This window comes from Lathyrus oleraceus, chromosome 5, assembly GCF_024323335.1.
Source record: "Lathyrus oleraceus cultivar Zhongwan6 chromosome 5, CAAS_Psat_ZW6_1.0, whole genome shotgun sequence".
Lineage (NCBI taxonomy): Eukaryota > Viridiplantae > Streptophyta > Magnoliopsida > Fabales > Fabaceae > Lathyrus > Lathyrus oleraceus.
The window spans coordinates 528,075,660-528,093,722 of NC_066583.1; the positions used below are offsets into that span (position 1 = coordinate 528,075,660).

Below are 18,063 nucleotides of genomic sequence, written 5' to 3' on the forward strand. Positions count from 1 at the left end.
ACTTACCATAGATTTGTAACAATGAAAGTTATTCAACCCCAAGGCCATCTATCAATAGATTGACAAAAGAAAGACTATAACAAACCCAAGATTGAAAGTGAGTGATTGATTGATTAAGTTATTAAGTTAAACAATGTATAAGATTAAGGTATAATATTAACAAGGTAATAAGAGTTAGTATATGATATAAACAAGTTAGTATACGAGGTTAGTGGGTTAGTATGAACCAAAATAAATAATAATGTATCAGATGAAATCACAAGTTAGTATATGTACAAGTAAGGCTTTATCCACAAGTCAAAATGATCCAAGTTGTTTGAAATAAGGGAAACATATCCATGCTTAAAAGTACCATGGGTGAAAATTTAATCATACATTAGTAACTTTGAAGTACAGAAGGTTTAATTAACCCTAAACCAAACAAATCATGACCAAGGTGGATTTCATTAGCCCATGAATTCAAGACCTTATAAATCCCTAAAAAAATTCAAATGACCTAAAACAAGGCACCAATAGATTCTAGAGACAAAAATAAAGGGAAATGAAACAAAAAATAAATAACCAAAGTTGCACACGTTGGGGGGATGATCCCCCCATGGGCCAGTTGTGTTAACCAAATGCGTTCAAATGAATAAATAAAATAAACAGAAACTAAAAAGAATGCGCACGTTGACCAACCAACCAGGACACGGCACGACACAAAATATTTTCAAATTCAAAAACATGCAAACGACCGTCTTCAACCTCTAACCTTTGAAAATCAAAACTTGAAAATACGTGTTTTTTACCATATTTTTTATGGATTCATGTTGCAAACACATAAACAAACTACCCTCCATACTCATGAGCCATTAATTAACTCTAAGTGTGGAGTATTTTGCCATGAACTAGAAGAACACAAGTGACATAGTTCCAAAATTAAATGCTGGAAATGGGACAATCGAAGCTGAAAGCTTAGGGTAAATGATCATAATAACATTTCAAGGTGAATGGAAACTTGTTTGGATGATGGGGGTGAAGGGAACTACATGATCAGAATCAACTCAGAGAGGTATTCCGGCAACTTGGCTCAACTCAGAGAGGTATTCCGGTGACTTGGCTCAACTCAGATGTTGGTGAGGGTTTCTGGGTGGTTTTTCGGGGTTGAAATGCTATGGAAATGAAAACACGAACCTTTGTTCTTGGAGGTTTGGTTTAAAAGTGCAACAAAGATTTTAGGGTTTTTCAAGCTTAGTCAATGAAGGAGACACCTTCCCATATTTATAGGGAAGATGCATGGATGGTTAAGTGAGAGGTTTGTGAGGTTTTGCTCAGAAATGTTGAGTGGCTTGAAGCATGCCTTGGATGGATTTGGTGAAGCATGGAATAACCGTGTTATGACCTTGCTTGCAGCTCAAATAACTTTGCCTTGGTCCCTTGCATTGATTTGGAACAGATAAGGGTCTTAGTTTGGCCGGCTACAAGTTTCACTTTTTGCCAATTTGGGAAAAATCTATTTTTGCACATGGGGTCGGGTTTTGATCCCTGGGATGTTTTGGCTTGCAAATTGACTTTCAAACATACCATAATACCATATAAAACATGTTTGGGTACCATTAAGATCGGATCAAAGTGGTTTGGTGACTTGGAGAATGGATTTGCAAATTCTCAGTTGGTCATGTCTGGTTTGTGCATCAGGGTGGTCACCGATGTTTGCACCAAGGCCAAATGAAATTGGCTCGTAAATTTTGTCTAAAACTTGTGCCATTTGGTCCTTGCCGTGTCCTTGATTGAATGCAAAAAGAACCAGGTCAAATGGTTAGTGGTTTGGAAATGGAAATGTGTTAAAGTAGTGGTCTTGGTCAGGTTTTAGGGCATGGTAGGCATGTTGGACCAGCTTGGCCAAGAGCAAAATTGAGGTCTTTAAACAATGAACTAGGTCTTGAACCCTGAAACAAAGTTGGAGAGGAACTTAATTAGGAAATTTGGATCATAGTGGAATTTAAAAATCTTGTGAAAAATGAAAGTTATGACCTTTGTAACTTTCCATAGGCCATTCTTGCCAAAATGCAACCAACCAACATGACCTAAAAATAGGTTTTGTGATTTCTTGATTTCCAAGGCATAATGGTGGATTTTTTGAGTTCATATAATCATAACATGATGGGAAATAATATTTGGATCTTTTTGGGATGGTTTTTGGTCAAGTTGATGAATGGATCAAGGCATTGAAAGTTGAAAAATCAAGACCAAACCAAGTACTTGTAACATGGATTGAATGGATGTTTAAATGATGGATTTTGATTGTAACGGGCATGAAATGGTATTTAATGAATGGTAGGGTGATTGGATGGTAAAAATGGAGCAAAGTCAATGATCAAGGGATCCCCAAATTAGGGTTTCTTGAGCCATAAGTTTTGTTAAGAACCAAGGTCAAGCAACTAGGGTTTGGTGATGTAAGGATCAAGTTGAGATGTTTAAAGTGTATAGGGCATGAACAAACTTTGGAGTTGAGGGGTCCTTAACGGCAAGGTCAAGATCCATGATGAATCATGACTTGTACAAGCCAAATGAGGTCAAAAGTTAGGGTTTGGGTCCTTGGGTGACTAGATGAATCTTAAAGCTTCTTCAAAGGGGACTCACCACCCAAATTGGGTTTGGGGAGTGAGTGAGATGTCTTGAGGGATCCTCCAAGATTTGTGGGGTGATTGAGGATGAAATTAGGGTTAAGGTGGCTTAAGCACAACTCAAAATGGCCCGAGGATATTGAATCTTCACAGGTGAATCCCATGCCTTGAATTTGTGGATTATTGTTAAGTATAAATGCATATGAGATGACATGTGTGGTATGTATGCTCATCGATTAGGGTTTAAGAAGGTGAAGTGTGGTAAGGTAAATTTGAGGGTATGACAGATCTCCCCGAGCATATGGTGTCATTTAAGGATGTCAACACTATGAAATACCTTTGGATGTAGCTGAATGCACTAATCCATACTAAGGAGTTCACATATTTCATGCTTTATATGGTACCCGATGATTATAGAAATCATCAAACATATCATTAATATCTCCACAAACAATAATGGAAGGAACAAATACCGTGGAGTCTCTTGGAATAACCTGTAAAAACTCGAACTCGCGCATGAATCACTCGTGAATATGTGGATACATCAAGCGTGATCCAAAAGTAAACCATCCTAAGTAGAATTCTATGTCGTGTAAGGGGCGCATTTAACGATGATCATTGTATAATGTATAGTGTATATCATTTATTGTACTGTAATCAAGAAACACTTTAAACGACTCGATCACATTATTCCCTCTGCGTGGAACGAATGAATAAACAGGTGTCCAAACCTCATTGTATTCCTCCTTATATGACTAGCCAAAGATGCATGGAAAGTGAGAGAGGATTCATGCCTAAAAACGGCTAAGATGAAATATTAGTAACAATGTAGCACAAGTGTTATAAAATATTTGTAACAGTAAAGGTACAAATATTTTACCGTAAACAGCGGGTTGCTTGCTGTCATATGTATAGTCTTCTAAATATAAGCTTCACCTAACTTTTCTTTGGGTATAATTAAACCAAACAAATGACCCTCAGTTATGCTTATGAATCTGCTTGAAGTTAATGAAGTATCTGAGGTAAACAACATTGACATAATAAGCATTTTTGTCCACAAATATGAAAGTGTCAAACAAATACACGAGTTATAACCTCAATGCATATGCTTTATGATGCAAAATCCGTGCATCATTAGAAAGTTCAAATATTATAACACATCTGTTTAAAAGAATAAATATGAATTTATTTTACCTTTCCACCTCATACATGCATAGAATCATGGTTTGCATACATAGGAAGTAGTGAAGTGTCCTAAGGATCTCATCCAAAAACCTTAGGAACAATAACAGAAATGACATCATGCTGATCAAAATGGACTTCAGGGACTTCTAGGGAAACACCAGGTGACACATGCCTCTGGGAAGACGAAGTCGGAAACATCTGAATTCTGAAAATGGGCGCTTCCTCATCAAATGAATAGCCACTAACCAGTAGTCGCAAGAGTCTAGCTCTCTCTCTATGAACATATGTATGTTGAGTCATTATACCATATCTCAATCTATCTTGGTTGTCAACCATTTTACCTATAATTAAACCAGGAAAATTCTATCATAATAGGGGAACTCAAACCCATATGACAGGCATACAAAATCAAACAAGCTAAGGAGATGTAGACAAAATACGAAAATGCACTTCCGTAATTCAAGAAAAACAAATTCAGACAAAAAACAGAAGTGCACTTCCGTAAAATTTGAAACACATAAATGAAAAAAAAACACATAAACCAAACATGCCCTATGCTCTAAATGTCAATGCATGCCTTAATAAACTACATACTATGAGTGTAACTACAACCTAGTGTACCTCAAACAACCTATTTAGTAATGCATGCATCACAAATAAAAAAAAAAGAAGAAAATGAAAAAACTTACCAAATGTGAGAAGTGGAAGCTCTTGGATTGAATGAACTAGAGTAAAGATTGAGAAAACACTTGGATTAAGAGCAATGTAGTAGAAGTTGTGAGAAATGTTGGAAAATGGTGGAAATTGGATTTCTCACTCTCACTTTTGTTTTGGTTTAGAGTAAGTTCTAATGAAAATGAGGAATGGGGGATGTATGACCTGATAATATCACTGAAACGCGTATGTATGTGCACTTCCTTAGTTTTTACGGAGATGCATATCTGTACTAATTTATGGAAAAATGAGGGTGGCTCGTTTACAATGTGCTAAGGCGTAAATTTTTAATGCATATGGAAGTGCATCTTCGTATTTGAGAAGTATTTATGGTTTTTCACGGAGGTGTGGAAGCACCACTAATGGTGCAATAAACAATAAAAAACCTAAATAGGCTATAGGTCCAGCTCCATCCTTAAAATTTTGGTGGTTTCTACTGCCACCATATGGGGTGCTCCCGCACCAGATGTAAAAGTTTGTAAATGCCCTTATAATCTAGATATGCATTTCCGAACACCCTTAAATCCACACTTCATAATCATAACTGAGCCAAACCTCATTCCCCCACAAAAACTAGTTCAGAAATGCATCTTCACATTAACTAACGAAAGTGCATTTCCGGACGAGTTTTTAATAAAACTCGCGTCAGACCATTCTTCTTCCTCATTTGTAGCAAAACACTCTAACATATTAACTTCTCAAACCCACTATTATCATTTTGTTTTCAACTATCAAACTGATTTTTTGCACTCATGCTTGCAACTTCTTCCTCGTGAACCAACTACATTCTTATGCTCAAAAACTGATTCAATAACATTTTCACATTTGGTAAGTTTTCCAATCCAACTCTTTAATTTCAGTTTTCAATAATGTCAAACAATAATTTGTGTAATTTTTTTACTATATTGGTTAGAGTAGTTGTTAAGTATTTTTAGTGAACATAAAATATTGTTTCACTGTTCTTGTAATCAGTTTCATGACATGCGTGCTGCCATTGTCAGGTCTTGAGTTGCAGGAAAATATGAAAATGCGTATCCGATTTTCATCAAATTTTGATTTTTCAATATACATTAATGCATTTTGAATTTTGTTTGGTTTTTAATTTCTCTAATTTTCACGTTTATGGTTTAACTGTAGGTGAAATGGATGACAACGCAGACTATATCATGCTAGGTAGAGTGTCCTAGCATGCATCAGTTTGAGGGAAAGAGCCCGATCAATGATTTGTGCTAGCTCACATGATGCTGATGCATCTATTTCTGGAGTTTAAATGTCTCCCGCATCATCTTCCTGAGGACGAGTATCACTTGTTGCTGACCCGAAAGCCTTACCAGTCAAAGTCTAGGATGATGCACCTGCTCATGATGCACATGGTCATGAATAATTCGGAGGATGCATGTATGACACATCACTTCTCTCTCTGTATGTGGACCATGTGGCCATGCACGTGTGGGATAAAAAGGTATATTTTATCTGTTTTTATTATTTGTATCAAATGTCTTATAATATTCATTTTTTTTGACAATGGTGTCTTTCATTTGCAGGATCATGTTGCTTTAAAATGCATCAATCACAGCCGAAATATTGCGATACTTGAACAACTGGAAAAGGACTAGTTTCACGATGCCATGCAACTATTTAGGTTGCATGATTTATGCATTACCAGTTATATTAATGTTAACCATAACATGCTTTCGGCGTTTGTTGAGAGATGACACTCTCAAACTATATCCTTCCATCCTCCACACGGTGAGATGACCATCATAATGGATGATGTGTCATGTTTACTACATCTTCCCATCAAGGGAATATTGTTAGACCACTATAGGATTACCAGGCCCGATGCCCTTGATATGATGGTTAACTATTTGGGAGCTGACCCAGACGATGTCATGAGAGAGATAGAAGAAACCATAGGGTGTCATGTCATGTTCAAATTCTTGAAGAATATGTATGCACATCTCCTAGTTGCGGCAACAAGTGTTGATGGGGATGATGAGTCGCTTATGTATCATTGGGCATTTTATTTGAGGTCATATATGTTGTACTTGTTTGAAACTTGCATTTTAGTGAACAATAGTGACGACTACATAAATGTGATTTACCTTTGAATTTTCGTTGACTTGGATATGATCCATGAGTATAATCGGGGTATCGCTTGTTTGGTTTACCTATACTCCAAATTAATTGAAGGTCGTCTTTGGAAGATAAAACAAATGACTGGTAGTTGCATGTTGTTGACCGTAATATATTTACATCCCTTACTATTTATGTACCATTTTTATAACAGTTGTGTTACACCTTTACTAATAATTAAACTGTATTATTTTCAGGCATGGATCATCCAAGAGTGCATATCCGACTAGTCGTTTGTATATACTTACACTGAGGATCATCCACATGTCTATGCTTATGTTCCGCTTAAAGGGAATTTGATTGAGTCATTCAGAGTATTTCTTGACCGGGTGCATTTGATGATGTACGTTATGCACCATAAGATGCTTACTGTTAGACGCGTACGTTGGATGACATATCATTCTACTCTAGATGGTTGTGTTATGAGTCATGTTTGACGTTTCCACATATTCATGAACAGGTCATGCAACAATTTAGGTATATGCAAGTTGTTCCACAACACCACTCCGTGTCAGCCCTTCGTACTGTCGTTTGTAGAGATGTTGACGCCATGTTTAATGATTTCTATAATCACCTGATATCGGCTGAAGTAAGAGGTGTTGTAACTCCTACCGAATGGAGTACTACATTCAGTGGTACTTTAGGAAGGCACTCAAGCGGAAAAGGATTTTCAATACACACAAATTTTCTTATTTGTATTAGGAATTATGTATTTGATTATGTATTTTTGACAGTATTATAGATATTGCTTTTTATTTTAATATATGACATTTTAACATGATTATATCACTTTATTGTTTACAGATTTTTTATTTTATTTTGACGGTAATACTTTAAAAACAAATTTATTGACATTACATCATAGTATTCCTAAAAAAAATAAATCAACTTTTACTAATTTATGGTGATTCTGAAAATAACATATTAGTTTAATGTGTTAAGATGTTTGGATATGCACTAATTTTCTTTTGCCAATCCCATCAACCCTCAACAATCCTCCTATGTTACTTTAATTCTATATTTTACTCAATTAAATTTCAAAAGAAAAATTTATTAAAATTAATTTCTTGTTTTGAACATTAAGCTGTAAAAATAAAATACATTGAATTGCTTATTTGGAAAAATCAATGGTGTAATGTTGAAAAACGTTAATGGACAGAATCTGCCCGCGTTTTCATCATGTCTCAAACATAACCATACTCTTAACTCTTTCTCTCTCCTAAACCAAATCTTAACATGTCGATGTTACTAAGGAAACTGTTGGAAATCATGTTGAGACGAAATCCAACATGTTCCGATGAAGAAAACCAAGTCTTGGAGCGTGGTGATTTGGGTGAATTGGATCAACTACCTAGTGATATCTTGGTACAAATTTTGAGACTTTTGGGTCCCAAAGAGGTTGCGAAACTGAGTGTGATTTGCAGGTCTTTGAGATTTTTTGTATCTGATAATCGCTTATGGCTTCACTTCCTTCAGACTCATCAATCTGATCCTTCTTGGGATTCTGTTTTCTTTGCTGAAACTAATTTGACTTCTGGTTACCCTATTCCGTAAGTGTTTCAAAGTTTGTTCCTTTATGATGATGATTCTTTCAATTCAATTGCATGGGTTTTGTTTCTGATTGGAAATAAGTGATTTTTATTTGGTTTGAATTTGATGGGTTGTGGAAATTATTGTTGTTTTGTGATTGTAAAAAAGTGGTTTTGATGGGTTGTGCTTGTAATTGGAAATAAGTGATTTTGATGATTTGGTTTGAATTTGATGGGTTGTGGAAATGATTGTTGTTTTGTGATTGTAAAAAAGTGATTTTGATGGGTTTTGTGTGTGGTTGAAAGTTTGTGATTTGATGAAAAGTGATCAATTTTGATAGTTTAGGGTGTATATTATTTGATGTGAATTTGATGGGTTTTGCAAGTGATTGTGTTGATAGATGTTATGATGGAATCGCCCGTTTAATCTTTCGAATCTGTCGTGTTGGTCGTTAAATTGACGTAATCTAGAAATGATCTTTGAAATTGAAAATTTTGGATCGAGTTTTTCCATTCAAATCAATTTTAAGACTAAATTGACCAACTCAATGATTAATGTGATTGTTAGGACTAAGTTGATCGACCGAAAAGGATTATTGTGATAGAAATACTTTTAGTTTTGGAGATTATTTCAAAAGTTTGTTAATATCTGATACCAAATTGTGTGACCCCTACAACCGGATGGTTCAATCATCGCGAAATTGTGCAAGTGAGTTTGATGGAATCACCGTTTAGTCCTTCAAATTGTAGGGATCGTCTCAACTTGGTCGTGAAACTTAGTTGATCGACCCAGAAGGATTGATGTGATTGAGGATTTTGATTGTTTGTGGTGTAAATGATTGTTATTTTTGTGCTTTGGTGTGAATTTGATGAATTACGGTAATCCAAGTGATTGTTATTGTGTTTTGATTGGTCTTGTGAGTGATCGATATATCGTGAAATCGAGTGTTTGAGATTCCATGAATTGCAGATCCTTTGTTGGTCAGAGGCCACAGTTGTCATTCAAACATATCTATGGCCAAAGAGCACAAGTTCCCGGTGCTATTATCATTGATGGTTAGTCTCTCAAATTTTCATTCTGTGATTTCGCGGCATTGTGATTAAATTTTTATATATTTTTTAAAACTTAAAACATTTCTCGTTTATCTGTTATTTCTTAAGGCGGTTCTGGCTATTGCAAATTTGGTTGGAGCAAATACGCTTGTCCGTCAGGACGATCCGCAACATTTTTGGTAATGATGACATGTTTTGTTTAGAATTGAACTAGTTGATGAAAATAGGCCGTGTTTGGTTTTTTCTGCGTTCATATATACATCCTCATTTTGACTTCGAACGAGAAAAGACTTAAGCTGCAGATAACACTTCTCGCTGATACTAGGCATTGCCTTTTTCGGTTTTTCAATGTGTAGGAATTCGGCAACATTGAGTCGCCAATGTATACTAGACTTCGACATTTTTTCGCAACTATTTATAACAGGTATATCTGCATTTTGATTCTCTCTTATCATTTTTATGTTGTTCTTGTTTGATGTTTAATATATCGGTCGATTTCTCGGCAGGATGCAGGTGAAACCGAATAATCAACCGGTTATTGTTTCTATACCGATATGCCATTATGAAGGTACGTTGCATTTTACGATTTACTTCGGTTATTGTATGGTGATTTGTGCGACGGTGATGAACACATAACGATTTCACGTTTTCAACCGTACCAGATACTGAATCAGCCAGAGCATCGAGACGGCAACTTAAAGAAGCGATTTATGCTTCCCTTTTCGACTTGAATGTTCCTTCTGTTTGTGCTGTCAACCAGGTAATATATTTTAACCGAAGAAAAAAGACGGGAAAACTCACCGAACTTTGGTTGATAAAAGTATAAACTAATGTCACTTTGATCTTTAAGAATACCATATATACGAATCGGTTATTTACGTATTAACTTATTGTATAATTTGAAAAAATGTAGGCGACTCTAGCTTTATATGCTGCGAAACGAACTTCTGGAATAGTGGTTAATATAGGTTTTCAAGTCACATCGGTAGTTCCAAGTATGCCCTACTGTTTTTTCTTTTCTTTGCTCGTTCTCTTTCTCGTGTTCAACGGTTCTCGATATTGGTATTAGAAGAAACGTCTGTCGATTTGTTTTACACTTTTTTTTTGTGTTACTGTTAATGTGAGCTGCATTATCGTTTCACAGTTTTTAATGGTAAAGTAATGCGCAAGATCGGTGTGGAAGTTTTGGGATTCGGAGCGCTGAAAGTTACGGGATTTCTCAAGGAAAAGATGCAACTGAATAATCTAAATTTTCAATCTTTATACACCGTTCGCGCTTTGAAAGAGGTATTAATTTTCTCCAGTTATAGTAATCCGAAGTTTTAGTCGCGAGATAAGTAATGTCTAGACAATGATTGTTTTTATTCAGTTTTCAATCATACGATCGTGCTCATTTCGTTACGATTTTCTGGTTTTGTAACAGAATCTATGCTACGTAGCTCTTGATTACGAAGCGGAGCTATTGAAGAAAAACACACAAGCATCGTTTCAAGCTGCGGGAGATGGATTGTTTACACTTTCGAAAGAACGGTTTCAGACGGCAGAGGTTTTATTCAAGCCGCATCTTGCTGGAATGTAAGTTATTCGTATTTCTTGCACTATGGTTACGACAAATTGACGATGTATAACTTCTCTTCAAAGATGTTCGTATTTCAATTAATACGGTATCAGCGTCTATCCAAGATCGGTTGGATCATCTGCTACTACCGTATCAGAGTCTATCCAAGATCTGTTGGATCATCTGCTATTTCGGTATCAGAGTCTATCCAAAATTGGTTGGATCATCTACTACTACGGTATCAGAGTCTATCCAAGATCAGTTGGATCATCTGCTACTACGGTATCAGAGTCTATCCAAGATCTGTTGAATCATCTGCTATTACAATATGGTATTAGAGTCTATCGAAGATCGGTTGAGTCATCTGCATTACAATATTATATCGACTTTGTTTGTTTGTATATATATTTTTACTTAATCGTAGTTTAAGCGAATGTTTCATTTCTTGGTATAGGCAAGAAATGGGTTTGCACCATGCTATAGCTCTCTGTATGGAGCATTGCCATTGTGCAGATTTACCGGGCGAAAGTGATTGGTACAAAACTGTCGTTTTATCGGGAGGAACCGCATGTTTGCCAGGTTTGGCAGGTAAATATGCGAATCACTTCTTCATATAAGCTATTCTAAAGAGTTAATGAAAATCAAGTTAAAAACAGCTTATGGATAGTTATAAATTGCTTTAACAATAGATAAACTTAAATAAATCAATCCAAACACGCATAAACTCCAACAAAGCTTGAAGCTATTCAAATTTGGGACCATTGTTGTGCAGAAAGATTAGAAAAGGAACTCCATAGCTTACTTCCTCCATTCGTGTCGAATGGAATTCGAGTCACACCTCCTCCATACGGCGTCGACACTCCATGGTTTGGAGCGAAAATGATTGGCAATGTAAGTTCTCTTTCATCATGATAAATATTTAAGCTTCTGTTTGGCTAAACAACTTAATTAAGCGTTTTTCATATAAATGCTTATAATTATAAGCTATTTCTATAACAAATTGATTTACAGTTGAGCACATTTCCCGGTCCTTGGTGTGTGGAAAAATCGAAGTTTCGCCAGAAGCCTAGACTCAGTCTCATATGGTGATTATTTTGTTCTAAAATATATTTCCTCAATAATGTAATTTTTTTCCAACTTTTTGTTTCTTTGTATATTTATAAATATGATGATATCTATGGTGATTAAAAGCATATAATAAACATTAGGATTGTTAAGAATAATGTAATAAGTTGTTCTAAAATATATTTTCTCAATGATAAGAGAGAATCAATATGCATTTCATTTTAAAGTTTAATGATCTTTATACATTTAATTTAACGAATGCGACAAATATTTAAATAATTATTTACAATTGAAAGTAAATATCTAGTTTTAAATATAATTAAAACTAATTTTAGATATTACCTACTTAAATGTAATTTGGATCCAAACTATAAATTTTTCTTTATAAAAATCAATTTGATTCTGCAGTAATTAAATTATTTAATTTTATGAAGTTTATTTTATTTAAAAACAAGTAATGCAAAATAAATTTAATAATAAATTTTAATATAAAAATCACATTTATATTAAAAACAAGAGAGCCATATCTCAACCTAAAATTCAATTTAGCTGTAAAATCAATTATTTTCGAAAAACATCTAAATATTTTTCTAAATCAATTATGATTGAGCTTAACCACCAAAATTGATTCCTCAAGAAAAGTACCAAATCATCGTTTTATAATGTCAAATTGCTTTTAGGTAGTTACATCGTGCATCCATTAATTCCACCTTAAAACCAAACATATAGTTTAAATAAGATGTCGCAGATGTGAACATGCATAACGAATGTCTCAGCAATTATCAACTGAGCTGGGTTAATGAAACATCGGCTAAAAGCCAATTGAATCGAATGTCTCTGCAACACTACCAACTGAATCTCAAATGTCTACGCGGCTATCAACTGAGCTGAATTAATCGAACATCTGCTAAAAGGAGCTTTTAAGTGTGACTCATTTGCAAGAATACAAAGCTCCCACAAAACTTGCAATCTTTAAACAAACACTCAAATACAACATAGTTGAGTATATTAAGTTGTAACTTTTGTAACTATATCACATAAAGTACATTCTCTGAGTTTCACCTCTAGCACAACCAATCCGCATCGACAATAACGAACTTTCGATGCAAAGCAACAAATGAATAGAAGTTGAGAAATTTCAATATCAAAATAAAACCATCAAGAAGATGCAGGACGCGAGAGCGAGTAATATAGAAGGAGTATGTACGATTTGATTTGCGGTGTCATTGGCCGACTCTGATGGAGATAATGCATCGCAAGCTAAACCTAGCTTTCCTTCACGACACTCGCTCGCGAAGAGACCGGGAGGGTATCTTCCGTAAAGATTGATGTAGCTAAACATGGTTGAGGCGCAATCGTTCGTTAAATCGTTGATCACGTCGGCATAAGGACAAGCAAACTCTTTAAATGCTCCACAACATGGTTTTGGAGGGTACTTAGGTCCTTTGCATTTGCTTGTGATTATTGTGTAGTTTAGAAACTCGAAATTCACAGAACAACCTGCAGGTGCAATGTGAAACAATATCATCACCAAATTCTTCTCTTTTGGTGTGAGTTTTTACATATTATACAACAAAAAGCACATGCTACACAACAAAAACTCTACCATGGATCAATTTTGTAGTACCGATACCTTTGAACAAAGATGTTTCAGACAGGACCGTCTTTGATGGTGTGCAAGACAGACTACCGAACATGACTCAAAATTTGTCACAAACTATGGCTAAATAGAGCCTCGTCAAATATTATCATGGTTCAATCGCGCTTAAATAGAGCCTCTATTTATTTTGCTATGGTTAAACTACTAATCTACAAACTTGAGACGACTCTGATGTTAGGTGTTTGACACTGACTCATGTGATTACGATTAACTTATTCATTTTTTGTGGTGTCGTGTGTTTGTGTATGTGCTTTATACACACAAAAAAAATCATGTTTTGTTATAAAAATAACTTATACAAATTCATAAGCACTTATTTTGATAAACACCGGTGCTATAAGCTGCAAATAAGTTATTAAGTTATTTATCCAAACAAGCCCTTATAATGTAAATGTTGGAGACACACTCTGAGGATCTAAGTTTTCACCAACAACAACAATAACATCAAAATAAATTATATAAATAGAAAAATCCATAGCTACAAACAAGAACAATAATAATGATAAATAAGAATAACAACAACTAAATAACATTTTTTTTCAAAAAAATAAAATAAAAAAGCAAAATAAACCAAAAAAAGAGACAAGAACTTAATATTATATATTGGATAATTTTTTGAAAAAAAAAAAGTTGGTAGATCCAAAAGCATAAGAGAGAGAGAAAATGAAGAACCTTTTTTAGCTTGAAGAAGATGGCGACCAGTAAGTATCTGAGAATCAAAAACAGTATCTGCAATTACAAAAAGCAAAACCAGATATAAAAATCAAAACTTTTTTCATAATTTGATAAAATTTGATAAATTTGAAAAGAAAAAGATGAAAATTGAAGAAGAGAGAAAGATTTACTGTTTAGAAAAGTTGGATGAAAGGAAGAAACAGAGATAGCCATGATGAGGAGAAGTGAAGAACAAAGCAAGAAGCTTTGTTGATTCAAAGAACAAGACATGCTATGATGTTGGAGACAGATCTAGTTCTTCTAGATTTTGCAGAAAAAATGTGTTTTTTTTCTTTCTCTTTCTTTTGTTTCTTCAATTTCCTTTTGGGGAATGGATGAATGAAGTGTGAAGAAGTTTTCTTGAGAAAGTGCTTTTTTTTAATGCGTTTTAAATAATTTGTTTGTGTTTATGTTATTATATGAGTAGATGTTGAAACAGCTAGAATACAATTGTAATATTCTTTTAAATTTTGTGGAATATATAATATTTAAATTAATTTAAAATAATAAAATATTTAAAAAAGAAATTATTTATTTCACCTTAATATTATTTATAAGTGTATTCTAAACTTTTTTTTTTAAATATTTAATTTGATTTATTGTCTATATTTTGAGAAAATATAATAAATTAATGAGTTATAGGCATTTTATCCTCATGATTTAGACAAGTTTTGAATTTTTTTTGAAAATTTTATATGTGAACATTTGGAATTAAATAAAATAAATGACAGAGAGGATCTATAATAAGTTAATGTAGGACAGCACACACACGACAACACAGAAAACGCGCAAAAATAAACAGAACTACCTGCAACTCTGTTTCCTTTTCCCACTCTCTTTTTCAATTTCACAAGTTTTCAATTATATTAAAATGAGCAAGACAAGATTCAAAAATGAAAAGGCTAATTTTTTTATAAATAATTTAAGTTTTAATTCAATGTCAATTATGAATGAGTATATATTTCTTTTATAGATTATTTATTGAATTCTAACTTCTTAAATAATTACTTGTAAATTTTTATTTGAATTATTTTAAAATAAATTGTATATGAATTTTGTAATAAAAAAATGTACACGCATACTACTATTATCCTTTCATTTGAGTTTATAGAACATTTATTGATGTTTCTTTGTTTAAGTTTAATGAACAAAGGTTATTAATATTGTTGCCTATCTATATACCAAACATTTATTTACAACAATGGATTATTTATTGACTCCGCTCTTGTATTATGCTCTTAACTTAATCCGACCAAGAGATTTGATTATTTAAGGAGTATGATTCCTTGACGTCAAACTAGTATCTGACCCCTAACTTAACCTGATCACGAAATTGGGCAAACTCTCCACCTCTTCCAAAAGGGGAAGTTTGTGGTTCTCTTAACTTTATTCCTCTAAGTCCTCTCTAGGCTCTATGCATGTAGTGTAGAGGTCGGTATAAACAAATTAGTATAGAATCTCCCAAACACGAGGCATGTATGGACGAAGTGTTTTGACTTATAAGAAAATCAGTCATACATGTACACACACCCTCAAGCAAGAGGCATGTAAGGGTGATGTGTTTTGACTTATAAGGAAACGAGGCATATGGAGGTTTATATAGGCATACCAGTACATTGTCTTCAAAACAGGAGGCGTATAGAGGAAAAGTGATTTGTCCTTTTCTTCTAGCCGATTTCAATCCTTATCGTGTTTTTCTATTGGGATAATACGAATTTTTATCTTTCACTTTAAATCAGGATAATGATTATGATCCTAGGAACTTATGACCTATATGACTAGGGTTTCAGGGTTTAGAATAAATAACATTTAATGAAATTCCAGACCCTATCGAACATATTTTTCTCTATAACCTCTATTTATAAAGTTTTAGGTTTTCTTCTTTCTTTTTATTACACTGATTTGTCTCCTTCAAACTCAATGAAGAAAGAACACTTGTTATCTTTTTTTCTCCTCTTACACTCAAATCTTTTTCAATTTATCATCTTATTTTTTTTCCCTTTTTACTTATCTAGGCGTTGGATTTACTAAGAAGTGTGATTCTTCAAGAAAAATGGTTGAACCAAAAACAAATTCTGAGATGTGTGAGTTATGGATTTGTTGTTTGAACAACTTGAAACAGAGTGATGGTAAGGTAGATTGGAGGTTTGTGGAAATATAAATGTTGAGTGGCTACAATAGTTTATCTAGTGATAGTAGTATTGATTTAATGTCTTCTTCTCCATAATCAACGAGGTTGGTTATGGTTGTCACCACTTCAGAAATCATCACTTTCTGTGATAAAGTGACAAGTATTGTTCCCCTCTATAATGACAAAGATTAGGTACAAACTTTCGGATTGGGTCGAATGTATCCAATACGGGAAACGAGACCGACGTAGTGCTAAAGCCTTATTTGGATGGTGAAAAGGTGTGCATCTGATAACCTAAATGGGTAGACGCATTGGAGTTGGCGTACCCTTCATTGTTTTCAAGCAGAGCTATTGAAGGCTATAAATGTTGATCCTTTCCAATTTCATCTTAATAGTTGGCTCTTTGTTTGTGGTTTTGAAATTATTTGCAGAGGTCTTGACATTATCCCTATTGTGGGAATCTTTTTTTCTTTATATGAAATCAAGGGGTAAATAACGGGGTTTGGGTTTCTGTATGCAATTCTTGGAAGGGTCTTTCTTACCCCTTACTTGTCTAACTATAAGAATTGGAAAGACAAATTCATCAAAAATTAGGGTGATGTTAATTGCCCTAAGGTTATTTTTAATAAGGATGACACCTGTCGATTTCACATCTACTGGACGAGCGCACCTCTATCCCTTAATGATTATAATTTTGATAAGCATAACGGGGCCGAGAAAGATGGGGTTAATCTCTTGGAGAAATTCCTACCTTTAGTGTGAAGGATTTGTTAAGGTATGAGGGAGACTTTCCTTCGCTCATGGTTTTTTTTGGGTAAGTGATGTCTTTTGTTAACGTATATAAGTTATATTTAATCTATATTTTTAATCTGAGTTTCCTTTTTTTTTTACAATAATAATATATCTCTTATCTGTTAAAAAGAATAATGAGATGATGAAGAGGGCAAAAGGAATGAGACGGATCCTCCAAACTAGAAAAGTGGTCTTTTCGGTATGATGACTTAGGCTTTTAAGAAAGGGAAGACGACAACTGAAGAGAAAATTGTTCAAGTCGTTCCTCTAAACATTCACTCGCTCATAACTAATTTGAGGGAAAACACAAATCAACATGTTAGGGATGGAAATAAGCAGGATTTGGTTAGATACTATAGTACACTTCCCCAAACCAACAACAGTTTAAAAAAATCTTTGTACTTGAGTTATATCCGCATAAACATCAATGTTTGTACTATACTCGTATCCTATGGGTATCTAAGTATCCATATCCACATTTTTTTAACAGCATTTCTAATAAAAAATGATCGATCGATTATAAATTATCATTACATTTTAATTTTTTAACAATATTTAAATATTTGAGGATGTTATTGTTGAGTTAAGAAATAAACAAAACATTTATATTATATTAAATAGATATTTAATATGATATATTTAATAAAATTATTATATTAACGTGTATATATAATAATGAAAATAAAAATATATAAATATATATTATGCAGATATGGGACAGACCATGTAGTTAGATACCGTATATTCACATTTATTCTGCTTATTATAGTGGATAATTATCTGTACTCGTACCAATTTTTATGGATTTTTATCTTTATCCGTTATGGATAATTTTGTGAATACCCACTATATAGATAGATATAATTGTCATCCCTGCAATAGGTGTTGGTCATCTCACTCTGTGTTACATAATTACAGTT

The 18,063-nt window shown here is 33.9% G+C and overlaps 2 protein-coding genes across 4 annotated transcripts; one reads left to right on the top strand and one right to left on the bottom strand.

The window, feature by feature from the left end:
* Positions 1-7,713: 7,713 nt before the first annotated feature.
* Positions 7,714-12,072, top strand: LOC127086095 (actin-related protein 8). Of its 3 annotated transcripts, XM_051026786.1 has the most exons (13): positions 7,714-8,006; positions 8,118-8,191; positions 9,141-9,226; positions 9,332-9,402; positions 9,580-9,647; positions 9,730-9,791; positions 9,886-9,983; positions 10,137-10,218; positions 10,368-10,510; positions 10,647-10,798; positions 11,236-11,369; positions 11,554-11,672; positions 11,793-12,072. In XM_051026786.1, exons 1-13 carry the CDS (start codon positions 7,878-7,880, stop codon positions 11,868-11,870), a joined length of 1,296 nt encoding a protein of 431 aa, XP_050882743.1. In that variant the 5' UTR covers positions 7,714-7,877; the 3' UTR covers positions 11,871-12,072. The 3 variants fall into 3 exon arrangements, with proteins under 3 accessions (XP_050882743.1, XP_050882742.1, XP_050882744.1); XM_051026785.1 differs by having other exon boundaries at positions 7,718-8,191; XM_051026787.1 differs by lacking the exons at positions 7,714-8,006; positions 8,118-8,191; positions 9,141-9,226; positions 9,332-9,402 and adding an exon at positions 8,704-8,758 and having other exon boundaries at positions 9,578-9,647.
* A 726-nt stretch (positions 12,073-12,798) lies between these two features.
* On the bottom strand, positions 12,799-14,644 carry LOC127086096 (GPI-anchored protein LLG1). Its single transcript, XM_051026789.1, has 3 exons — positions 14,352-14,644; positions 14,179-14,235; positions 12,799-13,346 (listed from the first exon to the last, which is right to left on the bottom strand). Exons 1-3 carry the CDS (start codon positions 14,449-14,451, stop codon positions 12,991-12,993), a joined length of 513 nt encoding a protein of 170 aa, XP_050882746.1. The 5' UTR covers positions 14,452-14,644; the 3' UTR covers positions 12,799-12,990.
* Positions 14,645-18,063: the final 3,419 nt, after the last annotated feature.